At 55.6% G+C, this 24,760-nt stretch overlaps 1 protein-coding gene across 2 annotated transcripts; it reads right to left on the bottom strand.

The window, feature by feature from the left end:
• Positions 1-398: 398 nt before the first annotated feature.
• TP53INP2 (tumor protein p53 inducible nuclear protein 2) lies at positions 399-21,291 on the bottom strand. 2 transcript variants are annotated; one of them, XM_058850314.1, is made up of 4 exons: positions 21,033-21,291; positions 12,152-12,480; positions 8,727-9,036; positions 399-7,248 (listed from the first exon to the last, which is right to left on the bottom strand). In XM_058850314.1, the coding sequence occupies exons 2-4, from the start codon at positions 12,273-12,275 to the stop codon at positions 7,017-7,019; spliced, it is 666 nt and encodes a 221-aa protein (XP_058706297.1). In that variant the 5' UTR covers positions 12,276-12,480; positions 21,033-21,291; the 3' UTR covers positions 399-7,016. The 2 variants fall into 2 exon arrangements, with proteins under 2 accessions (XP_058706297.1, XP_058706298.1); XM_058850315.1 differs by having other exon boundaries at positions 8,727-8,856; positions 21,033-21,287.
• Positions 21,292-24,760: the final 3,469 nt, after the last annotated feature.

Raw genomic sequence — 24,760 nt, 5'->3', positions numbered from 1 at the left:
CTACAAACCCTGCTTGCACCAACTGAACACGTAACACACAAAAAGGACGGATTTTGTCAGCTTCGAGTTCCAGACGAGGTCTCAGTCCTACAGCACAGGTGATGTACAAAACGTGAGGCTGCTTTTTCCCTCTTCTCCAGGATCCCCAGTGGTGGCTGTGCCACGTGTAAGGCAGAGCCCGGGCACAGGGCAGGAGGGCACGGGAATGTTCTCCAGGGCATTTCAGGGAAGGCTTAAGGCAACCTCTTCCAAGCATGGAACAGCCATCTGTCCTGGCGCTCGTCCATCCTGCTGCTCCTGCTCCTGCTCGCTCCCCAAACACAGCCCGGTCAGCAGCTGGGATTTAGAGCTTTTCAAAGCTGCCTAAGAGATTTAGTATATCCAAAATGCTATATGGTTTTTAGGAACAAACAAAAAAAAAAAACAAAAAAAAACCCCAAACCTGCTTTTTGGGACATTCATTCTGTTGGGCTTCTCTGAAAAACCCCACAGTGACTTTGAAAACAACACAGAAACACAGAAATATCGAAAACTGACTGACTCCCTGGTCACCTCTTGCATAGGACTTGTAACTGCAGTTCAGTGATTTATTCAAGTTCTGTAATTGTGTTTAAAAAAAGATGCCAAACCATGAAAAAGGGTGAAGGCACATGTAACAGTCAGTCCCACATAAGGGAGGGTAATGTGTGGGCATGAGTTTTACAAGTAGATACCGGGGTGGATACATACAGATAGAATATTGCAGTGCTTGGTGGCTCTGTACAAGAACAGTTCTGACACAAGAGGAAATTTCACTGGTTTACTGCTACACCTTGTGCTGCTCCCTCATCCCAAGAGTTCCTGAAGCATAAAGCTGAGCACAACAATTCAGTGAGACTTGGGCACAGCTGCTCATGGCTCCCCAGCAAGGGTACGTGAGGTGAATGTGAAAGAGCAGAGGAGCTTTGGGCTCCCATGTACAGCCCATTTTTAAGCTACACTTAGAATTTACTGCGCTGTTTCCCCCTCCCTTTGCAGAGAACACAATCTTCCCCCCGCCCCACCATGGAACAGAATAGGGTCAGAGAGGAAGGCAGAAGGATTTTCAGGTTTAGCTGCAGCAGAGTCAAAGCTTTGCAGCTCATTTTGTGCTCTGGAGCATGGGGCAGCATCCCTGTACAAAATATGGGGTTGGAAAAGCAATCCCCTTGGCAGCCCGGGAGTGCCAGCTCAGGAGGAGTGACAGGGGACACACCTGGGTGTCACCACTCTGCACAGAAGAACTGAAAAGCCAATCACACATAAGAGCCACCTTTGCTATTAAATGGAGCTGCTCTTCCTCATCATCCTCATTCCTCTAAGGTGAGGGTTACGGGTTTAGTTAAGGTTTTCAAGAAGGAAAAAGAAAGGCTGATGGAGATGCATCGATGGAGCAGGGAGACCTCCTGCCCAAAAGTGTCTGGAGCCCACGGCTGGGGACTGCTCTGGGATCCTGGAGATGAGCAGAGAGAACACATCTCCAATAGGTGTGAGGACACCTTTCAGCAAAGAAGGGAATCTTCAGGTGGGCAGAGCCTTTCCCACCGCTGCATCCAGCTCCTACAGCCGCATTCAGCAACTCGTGGCAGTGATGGGAACGGGACGAGGACGGAGCCCGTGAGGACAACAGGAGATTACTGACTTTGGATGGAGCAGATCTGAGAGATGGAAAGTTCCACCTGGAAGAAGACAAGCCCTGAGGGGATCAGCCCCTTCTAAGGACTGTTCCTGTGGGTCTGCCTGTGGCAGTCCCCTGGGAGGGAGGGGCTGCCAGTGCCGTGGGTGTCCCTTCTAAGGCTCTGGTCCCTGCCAGCAGCTGTGCTGGGGAAGTCACCCCAGTCCAGTGGTGGAGAAGGGCTTGGGGGAGAAGGTCTGAGGAGCTGGGGGAATGCTGGGGTGCTGGTGCTTCCCTCCTGCCACCAGCAGCGATTGCTGAGTGCATGCAGCAAAGGAGGAGCAGCAAACTGGAAGCTGGGAGTGGTGGCAGCTGACAACCCCTGGTGGCTTGGGAGTCCCCGTGGCACCAGCTGGACATGGATGAACTCTGGTTTGAAACCAGAGACTCAGGGAAGACTCGAGGATTGCCACCAGCCATTCCCAGGGCAGTGGGGCTCAGTGCTGCCTTCTGAGATATGCTGAGAACCATTTCTCTTGACATGAGGTGACTTATGTCTTCTTACTGTTTCCTAATTATGTGATGTTTGATCTTTGGGGACTCACTTTTTCAATAAATTCACACGAAGTTTAATTTCCACTTTATGCAGGGCAATGGAATTGATACTGATCCAGAGGGGCAACTGCAAGGCTGTGGGACTCAAGCCTAGAACCTCACTGGAGTATTTTTTCATCCTTTTTTTTTTTCTTACTGGTGTGATAAGATATCTAAGTGGGTATTTTGCTCCCCAGCAGGGCTGAATAGAAGAGGAAAAAGTTCTAGTATGATGTAAATGTAAAATTATTGATTAGAAACATGCCTAAAGAGAGAAGATTTTCACAATAGTGATTTTTGGAATGAGCCATGCATTTATGTTATCCACAATGAGAAGGAAACGTGGACTCCCATGGAAAGAATAATTTTCCTTTCAGACCAAGCTTTTGCAGCAGGGTTTCTTAGAAAGAGCATTTGTGAGTGCAAGTTTCAGAGCAACAGGTGAGGAGGAGTTTTGCCCCTACTCCCTTGGCATCCCTCCAGCCTCACAGTGCCAAGCAAGAGCCAGAATTCAGTGTGAGATCTTTGTTGTGGCTGCCAGTGAGGGTCCTGAGTGTGCTGTGGCCACAGCCTGGCCTTGCCCAGTGCAGCAAGCCCAGCCTTGGGGGCCTGGGGGCACTGGGGGGCTCTGGTGCATCCCAAGAGGTGGCACTTCCCCAGCAGGGCTGTCCCTCCTGGTCCTGCCACACTTTGTGGGTTCATCCCTCGCACTGGGACAGGGAGCCAGAGCAGAACCAGGCAATCAGATGAAATCTTACTTGGAGAAGATGCCTGCACCACGGGGGCTTCAGTGGGGGGAAGATTCTTCCCTCCATAAGGGATCTTACAAGCACTGCCCCAGCCTCCCCAGTGCCCTGCTGTCCCTGAGCCTGCAAGTCCAGTACAGGGCTGGAGACAGCTCAGGTGTCTGAGCCCAGCACTGACACTGCCCAGCAAAGCTGGCATTTACTGAATAGGGATTTGCCCAGGTCTCTCCACTGGGAATTCTTCCCTTTTTTATGCTTTCATTGCAAGAAATACAAAAATTTCCTTCAGTTGCCTGCATCACCATTTCTCCAGGTGATCATTTCGATGGCTTCCCCCATCCTGACTGTCTCCTGACCTCAGCGGTGTGGTGGGTCAGGCCAGCACACAAAGCTCTGCTGCACTTCTCAAACCCTAGGATGCTCAGTGCTGAAAATCTGTACCTGGTTGTTTACAAGCCAGTCTAAAAAGGGACCAGCCCCGTTCAGCTGTAAAGGTGAATTTTCAGGGCATGAACAAATGAAGAGGGACTGCAATGACCCCACCACAAATGGCCACAATTTCTTTTCCACACAGGAGTGTCAGAGCACCCTGCAGCTCCTGTCACCACCACGTGCCACATCCCAGCAGCATCCTAGAACCAAACCCCACATTCTAACACAGAAGCCTGGGAAAAGGACATTTTTTAAGTCCCCAGCAGATTGGTTTGTCCCTGAGTCCATGCTGTAGTTTCCCCCTACACAAGCACAGAAAAGAAAGCAAAATTCACCCCACCTGTCCCAGCAGGAGCAGCCCAAGAGCTCCCTGCAAACCAGAACCTTCCAATCAGAAACACCTCACAGCACATCACAAATGCTGGGTGCAAAAAAACCCCAAAACAACAAACCCCTAAAAAATCCAACCCCAAAACAAGCTACTGAACACCCACATTGGGCTGTGAAATATCTACACATGCAAATGGGTGCACACACAGGAAGTTCTCAGTTTTTAAGCACCTTTCATTTGTTTTAAGATTCAAGGAGACAAAAAACCTCAGTGAAAAGGAGTTTTCTTGCTCTGGCAGCACTGGGCAGGAGGCCTGGGACCAGGCCAGGCCTTGTGCTTGCTGCTGGGCAGGAGCAGAACACTGCAGGTCCTCTGCAAAGCACAGGTTGAGCAGAGCACAGGGAGGTGGGTCACACTGGGGGTGACAGTAGCCTTGCAAGGGTTGGCAGGTGAGTGTTAGGTGTTAATAGATGGCACGAGTGCAAACAACAGAGGGGACTTGCAGGAGTTCATTTGCTGTGGTTTGTGCACTCTGCTGACCCACCAGAGGCTTAGGGTCTGGATCAACCTCTTCATGAAAACATTATTAATAATTTATTAATCCTTTATAAACATACTCTGAATATAAAGTGTGATAATAGTTCTGCTTGATCTCCTGTGCTGGCTGGACAAGGAGCGATGAAAGACATCCCAGGCTGGCACAGAAAGAGCCTGAATTTGCTTCTGAAAACCAGGATGGAAGAAGATCACCTGTTTGAAATGGGCACTGGGGGCTGAGTACTGGGGGCTGAGCGCTGGTGGCAGTGCCAGGCTGAGTGAGACAAATCCCCCAGGAACACAGCCAAGGGCTTCTGGCTCACAGCAGAGAAGGGTGCACAGGAGGATTTCCATACGGGATTTCTCCTGGGGTGCATTTCCAGCAGTCGGGCAGGCACAGGAGAACCTGGCAGGTGAGACACGGCAGGATCTGCCTCAGGACCACTGCTCCCCCCAGCCTGTTCCTCTGGGAGCTGCCAAGGGGACAAGGGGTCACAGCCAACCTCTGATATCTGGAGTGCTCTGGAGGAACTGGCAGCAACTCGAATGCACAGGAGAATCTGTAGTGGAGACCAAGCTGGGGGTTGGACAGTGCTTGGCTTCTTGATGTGTGTTGGGGCTGGAGAGAAAATGCTTCCTCCAATGCTGCTGCCCCAGTGGCCACAGAGCAGCTCATCCAGCAGCACGGGGAGAGTGGGACGGGAAAGCAGCACCTCATCAGACACCCGGGAGCTCGGGCTCAGCCCCTGCCCGCTGTCACAGCACCTGTGCCAGTGTCCCTGCAATGCTCCTGACCCATCCCAGGCATCACTGCAGGGGAAAAAAGGCATTGAGTGTGAAGCCCAGGAAGTCAAAGGATGTAAACACTCCCTTGGAGTCGGGAGATGACAGTCTCTCCACCAAGAAGACACGAGGGACAGAACAGGGTGATCTCAGAGTGGCCTCAGGCCTGGCGAGGGACAGAGGTCGTGGTGAGGCCCAAGGAGGGTGGGACAATGGCGAGGGCACCGAGTTCCCCAGCTCTGTGCTTTTGGGAATGCTCAGGCAGTGCAGTGAAGGGGAAATGCTGCAGGTCAGCAGCAGCATCCAGCTACTGCAGTCCAGGCTCCCTGGCCCAGAGCTAGGGGCTGTTGCTACTAAGAAGGTTCATTTTGGCTTTATCTTATTAAAAGAATTGATAACTACCAGCTGTCTCAGTTCAGGCTCACCACAATTCCTTCAACCGAGATTCCTGGCTGATATTAAAGGATGCCACATGATGAGTGGAAGAACCTCTGGTGAAATCAGAATTTTCTGGAGTGTTGTGGGGGTATCAGAGGGTGGAAATCCAGGCTGTGAGCTGGTCATGAGCAGGATTTTCCCAGGGCACAGGGTGCAAAACCAGTTCCTAAAAGGAGTGAACAGGGAGCAGATCAGCAAATTTCTGCTGGATTTGGAGCTGTCTCAGCTGGTGCTGGAGCCAGTGGAAAGCCTGGATCATGTTCTTCTAAAGGCAGAAGGAGTCCATCATGGAGAGAGGAGAGATTTGCATTAAAAATTAGTGTTGCCTAGCAGTGGAATCTGGCCCTTCATGGGAAAGGATGCCATTTTTATTGGAGAAGGAAGATGCTTCTGTTACAGCTCCTGTTACAGCAATCCTCTCACTCAGGCCTGCCCCATCTTGACCCATTGCAGTAGATCCCAGATCCATCTTTGTCCTTATATCAGCCTCTTCCCTCTGGCCTCCTCTTCAGCATCTCTTCACCACCAGCATGGACATGCTTTGGCCACCTCAGGGAAGCTGTGCAGATCCCTGCCTCCTCTCCCCTCCCAGGGACTGACACCAGTCAGACAACGCTCCTCGGCTTAACAGAGCCTCTTCTTAGTGTAAAGGTACAGAGAGAAACACATCCACACACACAGACAGGCGTATCCATAGGGATACAGGTGTGCCTGGGGCAGGTGACTGGCTCCAGGAGGAAGGGGCTCACCCAGATGGGACCACCAGCCACGGTGATGCCACCCCAGGCTGGCCATCCCTCCTGCCACGGTAGCCAAGGGCTCCAGCGTGGCGCTGGGACGGTGCTTTGATTCCTGAGATTCTTTTTAAGGTTGATTTTAAAAAAAACACCGTGAGGCACCAGGAGCCGCCTGGCTGACCCGGCCACAGAGATTCCACCAGCGCTTTTAACCACAAGCCCCTTCAGGACTGGCAGTGGGGGGTTATCTTATCATGGTAAAATGTAGCTAGGAAATCAAGGAAGGGGAGGAGTATTTGCTGGTTTTGCAGGGTGGAAGCATTATTTAGTGTCATTGATAAGATTTTCCTAAAAATCCCAGATCTTGTGGCTTCATTGCTCTTGTCACTCCTGCTCGGTGTCTCTGTGACATCCCAGCCAGGCTGTACACGGAGTCATGACGTGAGGAAAGGCACTGATGTCACAGGCTTATCAGGACAAACGGGTTTCACCGGGAACGCGTGGATTTCAGGAACAGCTGATTTCACTGGGAATTCCCACGTGAAGCCGTCGAGGCTGTCGGGGAGGGGCGGCGGGACCCTCCATGCCGGCGGCTCCGGGGGTCGTGGTCCGGACGGCATCGAGGGCTCGGTGAGGGCGGCGGGAGGAGGATGAGGAGCGCGGGCCGGGCTCCGGGGGGATGAGGGCCCGGGGTGCGGAGCGAAGCCGCCGCCGTGTCCCCGGTGTCCGCGGGGGCCGCACTCCCGGGGCCGGGCCCGGGGCAGCCCCAGGGCGGCGGAGCGAGGTCAGTAGTTGCAGTGGCGCTGGCAGGGCTGGTGGACGAAGGCTCCCGGGAGCTGCTTGGCGCGGCGGGGCGGGCGCTGCCGGGCCCGGTTCTGCCGCTGCAGCGCCTTCTGGGCCAGGCGGTGCCGCTCCGCCAGCTGCTTGGCCCGCTGGGCCCGCTGGGCCGGGCCCGCCTTGTCCAGCAGCGCCGCCTTGGCCGGCAGCGCCCGGGCCAGCGGCTCCGGCCGCGGCTCCCTGCGGAGACAGCGCCGTCAGCGCCCGGCACCGCAGCCGGGAACCCCGGCCACCAACCCGCCCTGCACACCCAGCTCAACCCCCCAACCCGGCTCTCCCGCACACCCAGGGGAGCGCTGCTCCAGCCAGGGCAGCTGCGACACCCGAAAAAACCCCGACCCCACCGGCACCTCCACTGTGTCCAAATCCCTGGAGCCCGGTCTGTCTCCACCCCACTGCGACTCCTTTGGAGCCTTGGCTAGTCTCGGGTTCCCTTTAGCCCTTCTCGGACCCCTCCAGCACTGAGGAGCTCCTGAAGCTCTGGATATCAAGCTCTGGCCCTCAGGGAGTGTTTGGAAAGAGAGAAGTCCTGAAGGAATGGTGTCACCTAGACAGGAATGGTGTCCACTAGCCAGGGCCAGTGTCACCTAACCAGGAATGGTGTTCTCTAGCCAAGAATAGCAGCCCACAAGGAGGAATGCTGTCCTCTAATTAAGAATGCTGTCCCCGAAGCAGGAACAGTGTCTCCTGGCCTGGAGCAAAGCTCACCCCAAATTCTCACTCCTTTGCTGCTGCACTGAGGGGCTGCAGGGGAGGTGTTGGAGGGCTGGGACTGGGGGGACAGCAGGGACCCCATGGCACGGTGACAGCCAGGGCTTGTCCAGCAGAGATGGGGCTGAGCGTGGGCATGTTCCAGGTTTTCCCTGGGGGCTGTGGGGAGCAGCCCTGGGGGGCTCCATCCACAGCTCCAGGACGTGGCCTCAGGAGTGGGTGCGAAGAGCTCCAACCCACAGGCCTGGGGCGGCAAAGGGGCCATTTGGGGCATTTCTATTTAATTTCCCCACTGTTAAGCTGGGGTTCGAGGCAAGGAGGAGCTGGTGGTGTCCCACTCCCCACAGCTGTGGGATACCCCTGTGCTGGGCCACTCAGGGGCCAGGTGGGGGACTGAGGGGGGCTGCAGGTCCTCCTGCCTGGGGGACTGAAGGGTCTTCAGGGGGCCACTCTGCCCAAGGGCCACCCTGTCCCATTGGGTTTGCTTTGCTTGGGCCATACCTATGCAAACCCCCCGAGTTTTTTTGTTACCCCCCTGGACAGGTGGTGGGGTGACAGGTGACACTGGCATGGGCAGGAGTGGCCTTGGCAAGGGTGGCTGTGCATGGAGGCCCTGCTAAGGGCAGGGGAGATGAACACAGCCCTCTCCCACCACAGCCCAATGCCAAGCTCATGTCCTGCAGCCGTGGCCATCCAACGAGACCCTTTAGGAGGGGATTTTGGGACACAGGGGCTGCCAGCTACGCACAGTGCCAGCTGGGGCACCCTGCCAGATATGCAGGGTGTTCCCTGAGGTGGGCGTGGAGACACTGCCTCACTATGTCCGTGAGTTTAAACATTCCCGGGTGTAGGTGGGGCTTTGGGATGGCAGGACTGACCATCCAGCCCCGGCCCCTCAGCGGCTGCTGGGGCTGCTGGCCCCCCAAACACCTCCGAAGTGCACTCACTCCTCAGCGTGGTCCTCGGGGCCCTCCGCATCCACCTCGAGGGTGCTGGTGACGTACACGGACATGCTGGGGTGCTCGATGAGCAGGTCCTCCATGGGGCTGCTCCCCACGCCGTCGGGGCCGGGCTCCTCTGCAGTAAAACAGGGGGGAGGGGTGACAAACCAACTCTCGTCCATCAAGCAGGGACCGGCCGGAGCCGGGGAAGCGGCCGCTGGCGGGGGCGGCCCGGGGGGCGTCGGGCGGGGCCGCGCCGAGCGCCCGGAGCCGCCAGCGGGGGAGCGGCGGGCGGGCCCGGGGCGGGCACGGCTGCCTGGGGCGGGGTGCAGAGCCATGCGGGGCACAGCGGGGACACACACACATACCATGGACAGTGGGGAGAGGGGGAGAGAAAGGGGCATCGTTAGTGCGAGAGACACCCACCGCCACCGCGCCGCTCCACCGGGCCCCGCCGGGCAGGGAAACGCGTCTGCTCGGAAAAGCCCGACCACAGAGCTGGGAGAGCAGCAGGGTCCACTGCAGCAATGGGGCTTTTTTCCTTTCTCAAAAGGAGAGAAGTCGAGGCAGTGAAAACCGCTGCTTTCCCCGTTCTGGTGGCACCTGAGGCGGGCCGGGGAACGCCGACACGCCTGTGCTCACAAACACCACCCAGCAAACATGGAAACCAAGCACACACAGAGCACAAAAACAGTCCACACCTTTTCTCTGGAAGAAATCATGGGAATAAATTCTTCAGCAAAGGTTTTCACCGTGCCTTCAACTCCAGCCTGTTAGAGGCCAAATTTTGAGTGGCTGATCCAGAAGCTGATACCCCCCCAGCCTCCCATGCCTTCCCTTCCTCATCCCTACCTGGTAACAGCACTTGGGCTGGTGCTTTTCTAGGCTGCCTGTGCTTGAAATTACTGGTGCTGTAATGGGAAGGGAGCATGCACCAAAAGTGGGGGTGCTCACACCCATTCCCAGACTCATCAGGGGGATTTGAGGGAACTGGTGAGGAGGGAGGCAGTGCAGTATCTCCATGGACCCTGCAGGCAGGTGAGGGAGCAGGAGGAAGCACAGATGAATCTGTTCTTTCGTGGAGAAACACAGAGCATAGGGCTGGGTATTCCTGGCTCAGTGCTTCCCCAGCTCCTCCTGCAGCTGATGCCCCAGCCCAGGGCTCAGGACAGGCCACAGTTGGCCTTGCAAACACGAGAATGTCTTTCTCCAGGTCAAAGGATATCAGTCTATTAATAGTTGTTGACATGCAGGGAGATTGTTTGTCAGCCTGGGGACAGCCACCCAGCCCAGCTGGAGCGGCACTCCCACTACAGTGGTCTGTGGGCACAGAGAGCAAAGGACTGCCCTGTGCCCATCCTTCGCCAAGGTGGGTTTTAATGTCACAAAGCAATATTTTGGGATGCTCAAGTACCTCAGTGATGCAGCCAAATCCTGGGAAATGCTCTTTGCTCTCTCCCTGGGTACTGAGCAAGGCCAGGCTAAGCAAGGGGGCAAGAGCAGCATCAGAAACATTCCAGGAAGGGCTGAGTAATTCGGCTGCATTTTGTAACACAGGGGGCAATGGCCAGGCTGCCAGAGGCTGAATCAAGAGGCTGAATCCAGAGGCTCCCTAGGCTGCCTCTCTGCTGCTGGGAAGGAGCCAGGCTGGGAGCTGCTGCTGGCCACCACAGCTCCAAGGGGAAAGATGGGGCTGGAGTCTCCGGGTTTGGTTTTTGGAGAGTTTGGTATAACTCAAGCCCCAGAAATAGAGCTGAAAGAATCTGGTCCCCCACTGCTCAGGGACTGCTGTGGGAACAGACTGCAGCTGAATTAGCAGTGGGGTGGCATTCACAAGCAGACACTGCTGGAAGCCAGCGCTGCACCGAGAGCCGAGGCACTTCACTGGAAAAACATGGGAGTGTTTTGTGCCAGAGTCAAGCCCTGGTCTCCTGTAAGCCATCTGCAGATCAGGCCTCAGTGTATTGTTTCTGTAGCTGGGGAAGCTCCTGGCTCCTTCTGGCATGCTTTAGGCTCACTGCAGCTGCTGCCAGCTGGCCCTGACACGTGGCCACCGCTCCAGGGACCTCCTTGCAACACCCCCTGCCACGGCACTGCCAGGACTCCACCTGAACACCCAGAGGACAGGGAAGCCTCCACAGCTGCCCATAGCCACAGCACCCATCACCTCCAGCAGCTCTCCACAGCTCCCACCAGGCATGGGGCTGTCCCTGTCCCACATCCCAGTCTTGTCCCTGCTCTGGTCCCCTCTCCAGGTCAGTGCATATGGGGGAAAAAACCCTAACAAACAACATGAATCACAAAAACAAGCATGGTGAACAGGCAGGGAACATCTGCTCAGAGACCTGCTGCCTGCAAGAGGGAAGACAAAACCCTCCTAAACGTGCAGGATACATCTGTGGTCCCCTAAGCTGGGACATCACAACCAACCAGGGACTACCAAAGCAGAGCATGGCCATCAGGAGCTCCTGCACAGGCAGGAGGGTTTGTCTCTGATTGCTGCTGGATTTGCAAGGAAAAGGTCATAAAAACATCATTGAAATTGGCTGAGTCAACAACAGAAACTCCCAAGGTCTGAACAGAGCTGGAGAAGATCTGCACAGGAGGAATTCAATCCACCTGGCTGGTGTCAAACAGGACTCTGGATGGCTCTGGGAAGGGGCTGTGGGTTCTCTAGGCACAGGCATCTGGTGCCAAACATCCCTTGTGCTTGGCATGGGCAGTGGGAATAATTTGGGAAGATAACCCCCATGGAGCTGAGATTTACTCCTCTCAAATGACCCAAAGATGGCCAGATCCCTGGTGGCACATCCCCAGCTGGGACAGGTAGGCTCCACTGCCACCTGCCCTCACATAGGGACAACCCCACCCCCCCAGCAGTGCCCTAGGACTGGGCTCTCCCAGGGGAACAGGATTGCTTTCAGCAGGGGCAATGCAGGGAGCAGCTGAGCTTGGCTCCTCCTGGAGAAGTGCTGTCCAGGGCACAGCTCAGCCGAGGCCACAGTGGTGGTCAGATGCCACAATGGTGGCAGAGCCTGCCAGGGCTGGGCCCCCCACACCATCCCCCCTGCCCCTCCGTGGGCAGGATCACACCAAAACTCTGGGTGATCTCCCTGGCTGGTGCCTTGCCAGGCTGCTGGACAGCAGCAGTCCCAGCTGGAGATGGTGATGCTGCTCCTACACCGGCAGAAAGTTGAGAACCATCACTGGGAGAGGAAAGGGAAAAAGGAGGCACAGGTCAGGGGCTGCTGCAGTCACCACAGGGCTGGGCACCATGGGCAGAGCATGGGGACCAGGGGAAAAAAAAAAGAAGGGCAGAGCTGCTCCCATGTGGTGTAGGCTCATCTGCTGATATCTCAAGGGTTGGCCAAGCTCTGGAGAGACAAGGTGCAGCAGAAGCTGTGGGAAGCCAGTTCTGTTGCTTTCCTCACCTGCAAGATCAATTATGAGCCAGCCATCCTCCTCCTCCTCTTCCTCAACAAAGGGTTTGGGCTCCTCCAGGCCCTCTGGCGTGTTGCTGTCACTAAAGAAGAGGCTGGTGAGACGCTGAAACATGGTGGGGAGAGGTCCAGCAAGATGGATGGGGAGATAGAGCTACTGCTGGGCACCAGCTTCCAGGCACGGACACAGGAGAGATGGGCAGGGAGGGGAAAAAGAGCCCTCAAGGTCTCAGTGACAGATGTTGGGCTGGCAGAGAAATCAGAGCTAGGCGGTGTGCAGTGCAATTGTGAGGTTCTTCACTTGGCTTCAGTGCAAAGGCCTGCAAAAGGGAGAGAAAAAGGAACATTAGAACAGGCTGGCAGTGTGGCCCTCCTGCATCCCAGGGGCTTGAATGGGCTCAAGGGGACAGCAAAAAGGTGGCTCTGGCACTGCTCTGTGCCATGGGCTGTCCCAGCTGGTGCTGTATCTGCCAGCAGCAGTGAAGAGCTGGGTGCCTGTGCCCCACAACCCCCACCTGCATCAAGCCCCACATTGTGTCCCCATCCTCATGGGTGGGGTGCCCAGGAGACCCATCCCCAGGAGCTGGCAGGGACAGAGCAGACACTGTCCCTAAGTCAGGCAATGCCAAGTTCCTCGGAGCAGGCAGGTGAGGACAGTGTCGTCACAGAATCCCAGACTGGTTTGGATTGAGCAGGACCTTAAAGCTCATCTCATTCCACCCCCTGCAATGGGCAGGGACACCTTCTACTATCCCAGGCTGCTCCGAGTCCTGTCCAGCCTGCCCTTGGACACTTCCAGGGATCCAGGGGCAGCCACAGCTGCTCTGGGCACCCTGTGCCAGGGCCTCAGCACCCCCACAAGGAAAAACTTCTCCCCAATATCCCATTTAACCCTGTCCTCTGGCAGTGGGAAGCCACTGCCCCTTGTCCTGTCACTCCAGTCCCTTTTCTCAAGTCCCTTTCCAGATCTCTTGGAGCCCCTTTAGCCACTGGAAAGAGCTCTGAGGTCTCTCTGGATCCTCTTCTCCAGGTGAACACCCTCAGCTCTCTCAGCCTGTCCCAGAACTGAGGAACTCCAGCTCTTGGAGCATCTCTGTGGCCTCCTCTGAACTCACTCCAGCAGCTCCACATTCTTCTTATCTTGGTTCCCCAGGGCTGGAGGCAGCTCTGCAGGTGGGGGGGGTCTCACCTGAGAGGGCAGAGGGGAAGAATCCCCCCCCACCCCCATCTGCTGCCCACACTGTGGGGACAAGCCCAGGATGCTGCTGGCTCTCTGGGCTGGAAGCACACACTGCTGTTCACATCCAGCCTCTCATCCCAGCCCTTTGTGAGTCCCTGCTTCACCTCTGCTCAGCTCATCACTGTTTTATCCCTGGGAAAGCAGATTCCCTCCAGTGTGGGGGGAAGTCTGCACTCATTAATTTCATTAATGACTGCCAAGCTCCTAGCAAGGCATAGAATGGCAGCCAAAAGGTGCAGAATGTTATTTGTGTGTTATTTGTGTGCCTTTTGGTCCAGAGACATTAAAAGGGTATTAAAAGGCCATAAAATGCCATGAGAGCTCAGTGCAGTGAGAGGGGACATCTGGGTGCTGCTGTGCTTGGCACACTGATGTGGGTGCATTTAAAGGGTAAATCCCCATTTCATGGCAAAGCCCCAGCTCAGGGCCCTGTCAGCCAAGGGGCCATGGAGCTTGAGTGATCCTCCAGCCAGGGGAAACTCCATCTGCTCTAGGCAGCGTGGAATGGGAAGGGTACAGGAGACACTCCAGTCCTCCAGCAGGTCAGGTTCTAGATCAGCCCCATCACCCCATGAAGTGGCTTCCCCAGCCCCAGCATCCTGGGAAGGTGGCTGGCCTGGGCACTTCTGGGGCTCAGGCACTCTTTTATTCATCCCTGTGGGATGGCAATGCCTTTTGCAGTTTCTCAGGTGCCTTGGGAGGAACAACATCTGCTCTACAATGGAGAAAATGAGAAATCAAAGGAGCCTCCCCCCTGGATGGGATCCCCTGGACCTCAGGGGCTCTGATCTCGGACAATCCCAGATGCAGAAGGGAGTGATGGAGCATTAAGCAGCCCTGCAACATCCAGCTCTCCCTCCCTGGCATGGCCAGGGCAGCAGTGTGACACTGCTTGTCCCTAGAGCAGGTCTCAAGCTCCTGGTGACTCCAGTTGTCCCAGAGGCCCAAGGCAGACCCTGAGCCACAGCCATGCCCTGCAGTACTCAGGGGGCAGCCCAGCCTCCCACTCACTCTGGGATGGCTCAGCTCAGGCCTGTGGAGCCTCTCACCAGGAAGAACAGGAGGCCAGGGAAGACTCTCTGCTCTGTGTCCTAAGAGGGACCCTGGCTTCCCCTGGGGGCACTGAGCAGGGAGGGAATTGAGGCAAAATTGTCTCTCTGACCCCACAACCACCACGGCCATTCTGTTACCCTCCAGTGCTATCAATGGAACCAGCCAGACACCCCCTTTAGCTGGATCATTAAAGCACAATAACAGAAGTTAGGGAAACAACAGGCAGAGGGGCTGGTGCCCAGCTGGGCTTTGAATGGACTCTCCTGTGCTCCCTCCCACGGGATGTCCACGTGCATCCATCCCCACCGGGGTTTCATCACACCATCTCAGCCTGGAAACCTGCCTGGCACCTGCCTGAGCACTCACCTAGTCAGTAAATATCTTTGAATATGACATGAATGTTATTTATTTAAGAAGTTTATTACATATCTAATTGTGGCAGAAACTCCACCGCTCCCAGGTCCCTGCTGGTGATGTCCCAGTCTCCCACTGCTTGTTCCTCCCGAGGGCAGGAGGGCGTGGGGCAGGCACAGGGGTCACAGGAGGCCAATCCCCCCCAGGGCCACCATGGCCATGGCTCAGGGCAAGGCCAGGAGTGGGCTCATGTGCTAACTGAGCTGGGGCATTGTCAGGCTGAGCCAAAGCTGATCAGGGTCACCAGGCAGGTCCTGAGGATGACACAGCAGGGCTGGGGACAGCAGGGTCCCCTGTGCTGTGCCCCAAGCCCACCACACCACTGTCAATGCTCTTGATTTACCTCATGCAATTGTCAGGCTTTCTCCCTGCCTAGGCATGGATGTCACCCAAGAGCAGAGCTGGGGACAAGGTCTGGCACACAGGGACAGGGGAAGACAGTGGCTCCAGTCTGGCTGCCAGGGGAAGGTCACCCAGAAAAGCACCCAAGCAGCCACCACAGGCCAGGGGCTGAGCCAGGAAGGGATTTTCCCTGTTGCCTAAGCAAAGTCAGCCTGGAATGTCTCACTGCAGTGAGTGCTTCCCATGCTCTGCAGGCTTGGCTTCGGGAGCCCCCTGCAAGGGTCTCATCCTCCAGCAAGCTCAAAGTCAAATAACCAATGACACGGTCAAAACCTTTTCATTTTCCTTTGTTCAATCATGACAAAAGATTTCACAGGACAGTAGAAAGCTGTTCCCCCAGGAACCAGAGGTAATTTGTCTTTTCTGAAGACACAACAGACACTATTAATTTTGATTGTCCCCTCTCCCAAATTTAACTCCTTAAGTTAAGGCACAGGGGCTCACAGGCAGCTGCCATAGCTCTGGAGGAAGAGGGAGAGAATTAAAAGCTCCCCTAAGAGCAAAACTTGAAATGGATCATTTTAAAGGATCGTTCCTCGAAGAATTCAAGTCACCAGCTATCACACAAACTAGGGAATGTGGGGTGGCCCTGACCTCCTTCCTGGTGCAAGGGAGCCGGTGCCATGGGTGGGCTACAGTGGCAGGATCAGCCCCATGGTGGTGCCCAGGGAGCTGCAGGAAGCTCCTGGCAAAGCCTTCAGGATCAAACCTGCAGGGTGAAGGCAGGAGTGAGGCCAAAATGTAGGCAAGGACCAAAATGAGCATTCATCTTCCCCCTCACTTTATCCTGTCTCCTCTGAAACACTCAGGTTAAAGCAGCAGGATGAAGCTCTGATCTCCAAAGCTCTCAGCAGGTTTGTGGATGACACTGAGCTGTGTGGAGCAGTTGATTCAGCAGACAGAGGGTCCTGGGCAGGCTGGAGGAGTGGGCTCACGTGAACCTCATGAAGTTCAGCCAGGCCAAGTGCAAGGTCCTGCAGCTGGGTCAGGGCAGCCCCAGCAGCAGCACGGGCTGGGGGCTGGGTGGGTTGGGAGCTGCCCTGGGAGAAGGACAGGGGGTACTGCTGGTGACAATTGGATGTGACCTGGCCATGGGGACTGGCAGCCCAAAAACCAACCCTGTGCAGGGCTGATCCCACAGCGTGGGCAGAGGTGAGGGGGGATTCTGCCCCTCTGCCCACTCAGGTGTGACCTCACCTGCAGAGCTGCCCCCAGCCCTGGGCACCCAACAGAAGAGGGATTTGGAGCTGCTGGAGTGAGTCCAGAGGAGGCCACAGAGATGCTCCAAGGGCTGGAGCCCCTCAGCTCTGGGACAGGCCGGGAGAGCTGAGGGTGTTCACCTGGGGAAGGCTCCAGGGAGACCTTAGAGTCCCTTCCAGTGCTTAAAGGGGCTACAGAAAAGTTGGAGAGGGACTTGGGACACAGGATGGAGTGACAGGACAAGGGGCAGTGGCTTCCCACTGCCAGAGGACAGGGTTAGATGGGATACTGGGGAGAAGTTTTGCCTTGTGGGGGTGCTGAGGCCCTGGCACAGGTTGTCCAGAGAAGCTGTGGCTGCCCCTGGATCCCTGGAAATGTCCAAGGGCAGGCTGGGCAGGGCTTGGAGCAACCTGGGAGAGTGGAAGATGTCCCTGCCCATGGCTGGGGTGTGGGATGAGATGCTCCCTAAGGTCCCTTCTGACCTCAACCAGTCTGTGAGTCTGCAATGTCCCACTCCCCTAGAAGGGAGCAGCTTCTGGCCTTGAGCTGCTCCAGACCCTCCCTGGCAGCCCCCAAGCTCCTCCATCAGCTGATTGTGGAGGGCTCGGGGTGACCTGCTCAGCCCTTCACAAGGCAAGAGGCTCCTTGGCCACGCACCACCTCCCTCCCTGCAGCTCCCAAGCACTTCTCTGCCTGGGGCTGCCAGCAGCAGATCGAGCTCTGATGTTTATCCAGGTACTTGGAAAGCCCCTGCTTTCCCTGCAGCAAACATTTGCACTGTTCACACCAGGGCATGGAGGGCTGGCAGCCTCAATGGGAACTGCAGCACAGGAGGGACCGTGTCCCTGACAGGGGATTGAAGTCAATCTGTGCCTTGTCACCACACAGAGATGGTGCCCACAGAACCAGTTTGGGCCAGGAGATGGCTTCTCTTCCTTTCAGGACCCTTCTTCTAGCTCTCGTGTGTCTGCAGGTGCCCCACATCTATGAGGGAGGTGTGTCCCAGGCGTCCCCTCAGGACACAAGGGGACCACCAATGTTCCACATCCTTGGGGTTGAGCTGCCCCAGAAACCACACACCGACCCCCTGTCCCCTGCCAGAACTGGGACCACCACACAGGACAGCTGCCATCCTTCCCAGGCTTCCACAAACCCCCTTACTCAGCACATCAACCCCATTCCAGGCACTGCCAGCACAAGGAGACAGCCCACCAGGGACACTCACTCGGGGACAAATGAGTTTCCAAATTAATTGTGTTTATCAGACTCCTTCCAGAAAGTCCAACAGCCTTCTACAAGCCAGAAGGTATTAAAAATATTTAATTTAAAGTGGAAGTAAGGAAACCACAATGCATCAAGTTATTTTTTCTTCTTCAGAAACCTTGACACAATAATTAGTTTTCTGAGTCACAGTGGCTGCAAATAACCCCAGGAGCTAAGAATAGGGAACAGGATCGGCAGCAAAGCCCCAGGATGCGCCAGGAGCTCACTGGGGCAGGAGCTGCAGTGTCACAGGACTGGCAGCTCTCAAAAGTCACAGTCTGCAAGAACAACAGCAACTCCCCTTGAAAATGGCAACAGGCTCCCTGAAACTTTCCATAAATACTTGGCAGCAGGAGGGATGCTGCTGACAGGCAGCAGGAGCAGTCCTTCCTCGGCACAGCTAAGAATACCCCACAGTCATCCCAGCAGGAGGCAGAGGTACAAATCAGGTGCCTTCCTTCAACCCACTTGGGAAATGGGATTTTCAACTCATTTTACCTAAATTAGACAGGCGTTTCACAGGCTCACTGTGCTGGATGTATGAAAATCCTAAACCTCCACAGAAACACAAAACACAAGAGAAGGGGATTTGGCAGCTGGGCAGTTCAGTTCTGCTCATCACCCCTGAAATGACCAGTGGATCATCCCTGTGCTGTCCTCTACCCATCCCCATCAGGAGAGGGACAGAGCTCGGGACAGTTTGGCCAGGCTGAATTAACACCTTTGGTCCCACAACAAATGTGCTACAGGTCCAACTGATCCTGTTGCTTTGCCAGCAGGCCCCTTGATGGGATTCCCTTCAGACAGCCCTGGGCACAGGGGCAGAGCTGCACCCCGAGGTGCTGCTGGCACAGACAGGCTGATTCCAGCAAAACAGAGGCTGAGTCACAGCCAGAGCCTCTTCCATGGCAGATCAGGGGAGTAGAGGGGGGGAAGGCAGAAAGCAGTTTGAAAAATCCCAGGAAATTCTTCATCATGAGACTCTTTTATTAATGGCAGACTGAGACAGGACCTGGAAGGGCTTTCCTCAGCCAGTTCAGGGTCTCAGCAGGGACTGGAGTTCCCACATGCTCCTCCAGATCCTGCCTGAAGGAGAGGGTCCCCGCAGAATGAGGAGGAGATGCTCAGCTGATCTCTGGATCAGAGATGGTCTCTGCATCCATGCAGGCTCTTGTGTCACTGCTGCAGGAAGGTCCTTACCCCACCCAAGGGCAAATGTGACCTTGTGCTGTTTGATGTCATCACACACAGTCCTGGAAAATCTGCCAGTGGCTGGCAGAATCCAGGAAATTTTAGATTTGCCACAAGCTATGCTATGAAATGTTAGAACTTTCCTTTCTGGGATTCGCTGGATGAATCACCCCAAGGAGTGAGGAGCCCGAGGAGCTGCACACTGGGAGGGGAGCAGCCCACCCTTACAGCCTCCATAAATCACAGAAGCTGAACAGGACCTGGCACACTGGACTTTGACACCTCAAGAACCCCGAGCTCCCCAGCAGCTCCCCCCAAGCCCACTCAGGGCCCCCCTGACCAGAGCAGGACTTGCTGTGCAGTCAGCATTAAAAAACCCTTAGATACAAGTTTATGCCACAGGGGTTTCCAATCTTATTACAAGCACGTGTTACCATTTCATTATCTGGGGAAAAAAATTTAGTATTTTTGCTTTTTTGTTCAGCCAGATAAGCAGCAGTTTGATGCAATGGGTTCCCAACAGTGACACTGAGCTACAGCAGACAGCTTTTGTCTTCTTTTTATTGTAGGTTTGTTGTTTGAGGGGGGAGAATGGGGGGGGGTATCTGGGGGGGGGAGGAAATATAAAAGGAGAGGAAAGATTTATTTTAGAGCAAAACAACATAATTCTTGGCACTCTGTAGACTAAACTTGGTGGGAAAGGAGGTCCAGCACAGTCCTGTACCAGAGCCCAACACCTGTTTCTGGGAGGGTTTCTGGGATGATTTCCTACCCCAGTAAAACCTTGGCCAAACAAGGAACAGCACTTGGCACCTGCCCAGCTCAGCCCTCACTGGTGCCACTTCAGCACTGGGCTGAATGGAGACAGTTTAATCCACTATTTTGGGATGCCAGGGTGCCAGTCTCTGTGCTTGGGTGCTCTGAACAGGGCAGGAGCTTCCCTACACAAATATGTATATGCATAAAAGAGCAAAAATGCCCTTTTTAACCTATTTCTGCACTCAACAAAGTCCAAGTTTTTCCACAATGAGTTCCTCCAGAAGGGAGCAGGATTAGTTTCCAGGGCCTGCCAGGCTCAGCCAAGCTGAGGTGAGAGACATAAAATCCAAAGGAAAGTTGCCCTTCTAGGACTTATGACTTTTTTGAGCTGTCCCAAAGGAGGTGCCCTTGGAGCAGCAATAACAGAAGGAGATGCTGTGTTTGGTACCCCAGGGACTCCTGGGTTCAGCATCCTGGGATGTGGTGGAGCTGCCCCACGGCCAAACCTGAGCCTGGCACTGCCAGCACCCTCCCCCTGCCACGCCTGGCCCCTTCCCGGGCAGCGCAATTAACTCAATAAAAACACCAAAGCATTCGTCTGAATCTCATTAAAACTGGTGGGATTTACAGAGACAATCGAGATCTGAAGACAGAGGGACCTAAATCCAAAGCACCAGGATTTGCTAGAAATCAGTTAAATATAGAATAATTTTCTGTATTAGAGATTTTAATCTATTCACATTCTTAACACGATTTTTTTTCTATATAGTATACTATAAATGCTGTATTTTATACAGTATAAAATATATCGTATAGGAAGGTGTCCCTGCCAGAACATCCCTCTGCAGGGGGTTGGAACGAGATGATTTTTAAGGTCATTCCCAACCCGACTCATTCCGTGACTCTACGACATATTTCATATATTGACACATAGTTATATTTATATATTCACATTCCTTTTCCAAAACGACACGTTTTGCACCCGAAGACCGTCTAAGCATCACGGGGGGAGGCACATGCACGTTTCCTGCCGAGAGCAGCCGCAGCAGGGCCTGGCGCAGGGGGACCCGGGGGTCACCGCGGTCCCGGTGCCGCGCTCGCCACCGCCCCCGGCCCGGGGGTCACGGCGGGACAGGGCAGCGCTGTGACGTCTCAATGTCATATGCAAATCAGGCGACGTCACCAGAGCGCGGCCAATGGGAGCGGGGAACGACCGCCAATCTTAATCCGGCGATGAAGAAACAAACAACGGGCGCGGGGGGGCCGGAGCCGAGGGGTCCCGGGCCGCCCCCGCCGGACCCCCCCGCCCGGGCCCTGCGAGCCCACCAAGCCCAACCCCGCGGGACTCACCGGCCCTGCGTGTCCCGGGCGGCGGAAGGCGCTGAGGTAGTGGCGGTGCCGGTGGCGGTGGCGGTGGCCGTGGCGGTGCCGGTGCTGGTACCGGTACCGGTGCCGGTGCCTGTGGCTGTGCGGACCCCGCGGTTCTGCCGAGCGCGCGCCGCTCCCCCGCACAAATCGGCACCTTCCGACAGCTGATCGTGACGTCACCGCGATGCCCCGCCCACCGCGGCCGCAGCCAATGGGAGCGGGCGCAGGGAGGGCGGGCCCGGGCCGGGGGTCCCGGGTGGGGAGCGGGGTCTGAGGGGGTCGGGAGGGGCCGGGGCCGCTCCGGTTCCGCTCCCGTTCCCGTTCCGCTCCCGCTCCTGTTCCCGTTCCGCTCCGGTTCCGTTCCCGTTCCCGTTCCCGCTCCTGTTCCCGTTCCGCTCCGGTTCCGCTCCGGTTCCGCCGTGCCACGGAACCAGGAGGTGACGGAGTCCCGGGCGAGGGACTCCAGGAACGCGGGAGGAAAAGGGAAAGGCTGGAGACCCCCGGAGTTTTGGGGTAGAGGAGAAGGGCTCAGACCCTCGAGGGTGCGGGGGAAGAGCGGAGCTCCGGCACCGAGACAGGACGGGAACGGGAGGGGGGAGATGGACGAAAATGAAGATCTGACGCCACCGGGAAAGAGGAAAGCGATGGAGTCCGGTCCCGCCCGCAGCGGCCCCAGGACGGGGGGGACAGGAAGGCTGCGGGGGGATGCACCGGCCCCTCCCGAAGGGAAGGGACAGAGCCCTGAGGATTCCCAGACACACATTTCCTTCTCACTGCTGCGCTGCAGAGGCCTCATCCAAAGAGAAATTCCGGTGGGACAGGAATGAGGGGGCTGGGGCTGAAAGCCCTGCATGTGCCACCCAACCATTACCTGAGAGACAGAGGAGGCTCAGAACGACACCAGGAACATCCCTGGAGTGTCACAGCCCCTCAGGATGCATCACCAGGTTTGCCTTCATCCTCAGCATGGGCTGGCCATGGGACCGAGGTTTGGTTTGACGTTGTGCCAGGCTTGTCACACGGCAGGATATTGTCTGTATAAAGATAGAACATTTATTAAAACAGTCATTAATGGAGCAGTTTGGGTGTCTGAGTCATGCATGGAACAGTTAGGACTCATCTGGCATCACAGGTGAGAATTCCCCATTGTAAATTCACACGAGGTAGAATTTAATTGTGTCTTATTCAACACGAGGTCACAAATAACATTTAGTCTTCTGTAATTGAAGTACCTTGCAGAAGAATGTAAACCATTTTGGGAGGAGAGCTGCCACCCTGCAGAGCTCCCACCCTACTTTGCCAGAGGGGAGCAGAAGCCTGTGAAGCTTGGAACAGTCCTAAGCAGAAAATCCATTCATTTGGGATGTCCACGGAGGGCATTTTGAACTGGCCACAGCAGTTTCAATTAATGCCCAAGAGCTGAAGTTGTTGGGCATAGTGGGGGACGATCTGCAGAAGACAGCCAGAAGTTGCAGCATAACCACGCTTGACCCCCAGCCTGGTCCCTGCCTGAAGCCAAGAGCTGCTGCTGCCCATGGAGGTTCATTTTGCTGCTTCTACTTGTCCTGGTTTCACATGAAGATTACAGCATGGCTCCTGCTGGCTGCAGCAGGGCTGCAGAAATTAACCTTTAATCCTGCTGCCATAGAGGAGGGCATAAATAAATGCAGCAGAATGAATCTTGTTAGGGTGAAACGTTCCAGGGTGAAGTGCCCCATTTGTGCTGGCATATGCCCTAAAGCACAGGTTTAAATGGGATGACCCTCCCTCCATTCCCACGGGGATGGGAAATGCTTCAGTATCAGCCACACCCTCCCCTGGTCTTCTCCTGCCAAAAGGGGGTGGCAGTCCCCTCCCAGGGCAGAGTGCAGCCCAGTGATTTACTGCTGGAAAAGCTGCTGCACAGATGGAGAAGCAGAGGAAGGGGCTCCTCACCAGCCTGAGGCCGTCAGCAGTGGCTTCCATGTCCTGCCATGTCCTGCTGTGCCCGGCCAGGGGCTGTGGCCGGGGGCTCTGGGGTGGGTGACAGCTGTGCAGTGTGACAATGTGCAGTGGGAAATGATTTTCATCTTGCTGGCACAGTGGGCACAAAGCCGTGGTGGCCCAGCCCTTGTGTGCCTACAACCCTGTGGGGCTGAGCTGGGCTCCACATCAGCTCACAGATCCACATTTGTCTTCTGTCTGTGCGTGGGGATAGCAGGGAGAGCCTGGAGGGACCCCTCTGTCCCCAGGGACAGCGGTGTCTGCCACCACTGAGTAAGGGAAAGGAAACCAGAGTGCCTTCCCTGCGCTATCCTGAGCTAGCATGGGTGGACACAGGGATGACCTGGCTTTGGCTGGATGGCCCTGGCTCTCAGGTCGCTGGGAAAGTCACGCTGAGTTCAGCTGCAAGGCCTGAGGTGGCTGTGCACAGAGAGGATGAGCGAGCAGCTGACTGCAGCTCACCTGCCCGCAGGTAATGGGGAGTTAGCTGGGTTCTTGTGTGTCACAGCACGAGTGCACCCCAGCACGTGCCTCAGGCTCTGCTGCTCAGGAGCATAACTGGAGGCACTCTGTGAATTTGGGTGACTGCTGAAAATAGGAAGGTGATCACACTGGCTTCTGCTTCATCCAGGAGGTTTAGGGAGCAGCACTGAGAGCCTCTGGCAAGGTGCAGGGCCAGTGTGTAAGGCACATGCTTCATTTCACCCAGCAAATGGCATGCAAAGCAGGCAGGGTGCTCATTATGGAATGGTTTGAGTTGCAAGGGCAATTAAAGATCACCTAGCTCCAAGCCCCATTTACCTGCCCTTTATTTTAAAAAATATGCTTGGTCCAGCTACCCAAAACTTCTGAAAAAATAAGAGATCAGGAAATAATGGTATGTTTGGATCTTTGCAAGCCCTCCACGAACATGTCTCCAGCATTTGCCACTGTTGAGAAGGGGGTTCCAGGGCAGCCCTCCAGCCCCAGCTGCCCACTCTGGTTTCCCTGCAAGTCCCTAGGATGACCTTGCTGCATCCCAAGCAAGTGCTGCTCCTGGCATCTTTGGCATGAGTATTCCCCAAGCCCAGAGAGCTCTGCCCCAGCCATTCCTCCTGATGATGCTGAAGTCACCAGGTAACTGCTGAGCACCTGAAGAAGAATTTCCCAGCCATATCCTGGGGCTATGGGTCAGCAGTCCTTGCAGCTCCCAGGTGCCTGAAGGCCACAAGCTGAGTGAGCCACAGGGCTTGCTGCCACACTGTGAGCTGGGTGCTCATTAGCTGGGGCTGGGAAGAGCAGTTAATGAAGAAATACATGTGCAGTGTACAGAGACAATCCTTCAACACAGGCTCTGTGCCAAACAGCAGAAAACAGGGAAATGAATGACAGAATATGCTGAGCTGTAAGAGACCCAAAAGCATCATCCAGTCCAGCTCTGAAGTGAATGGCCCATACAGGGTCAAGACCTCACCTTGCTGTTATTGGCACCATGCTCTGACCAACTGAGCTCATCTCAGGGTCTTTATGAATGACCAGAAGCTGCTCATTCTCCTTTCCCAAGCCACACTGTTCCAGCCTCCCCCATCCTGCTGAGAGCCCTTGGAGCACCCACTCCAGGACCCCAGGGCTGTGCCCAGACACCCACCCAGCCCCAGTGAAGCAGACTGGGAGGTGCTGCCAATCACCCACACAAACACACCTCTGGTGTCTGTATGTGCCACACCTCAGCTCCTCAGGTGGTTTTT

The sequence above is a fragment of the Poecile atricapillus genome, chromosome 15, assembly GCF_030490865.1.
Source record: "Poecile atricapillus isolate bPoeAtr1 chromosome 15, bPoeAtr1.hap1, whole genome shotgun sequence".
Lineage (NCBI taxonomy): Eukaryota > Metazoa > Chordata > Aves > Passeriformes > Paridae > Poecile > Poecile atricapillus.
Note: the sequence above shows the minus strand (reverse complement) of the source record. Positions and strands in the feature narration are given on the sequence as shown.

Bases quoted from the DNA above. Each gene is read 5' to 3' on its own strand.
- TP53INP2 (XM_058850314.1), bottom strand. From the start codon at position 12,275: ATGTTTCAGCGTCTCACCAGCCTCTTCTTTAGTGACAGCAACACGCCA. The intron at 9,037-12,151 runs GTGAGGAAAGCA...ACCCCGCCCCAG, and splicing joins GCTCATAATTGATCTTGCAG to GCAGCCGTGCCCGCCCCGGG. The intron at 7,249-8,726 runs GTGAGTGCACTT...CTGTCTCCGCAG, and splicing joins CCCGAGGACCACGCTGAGGA to GGAGCCGCGGCCGGAGCCGC.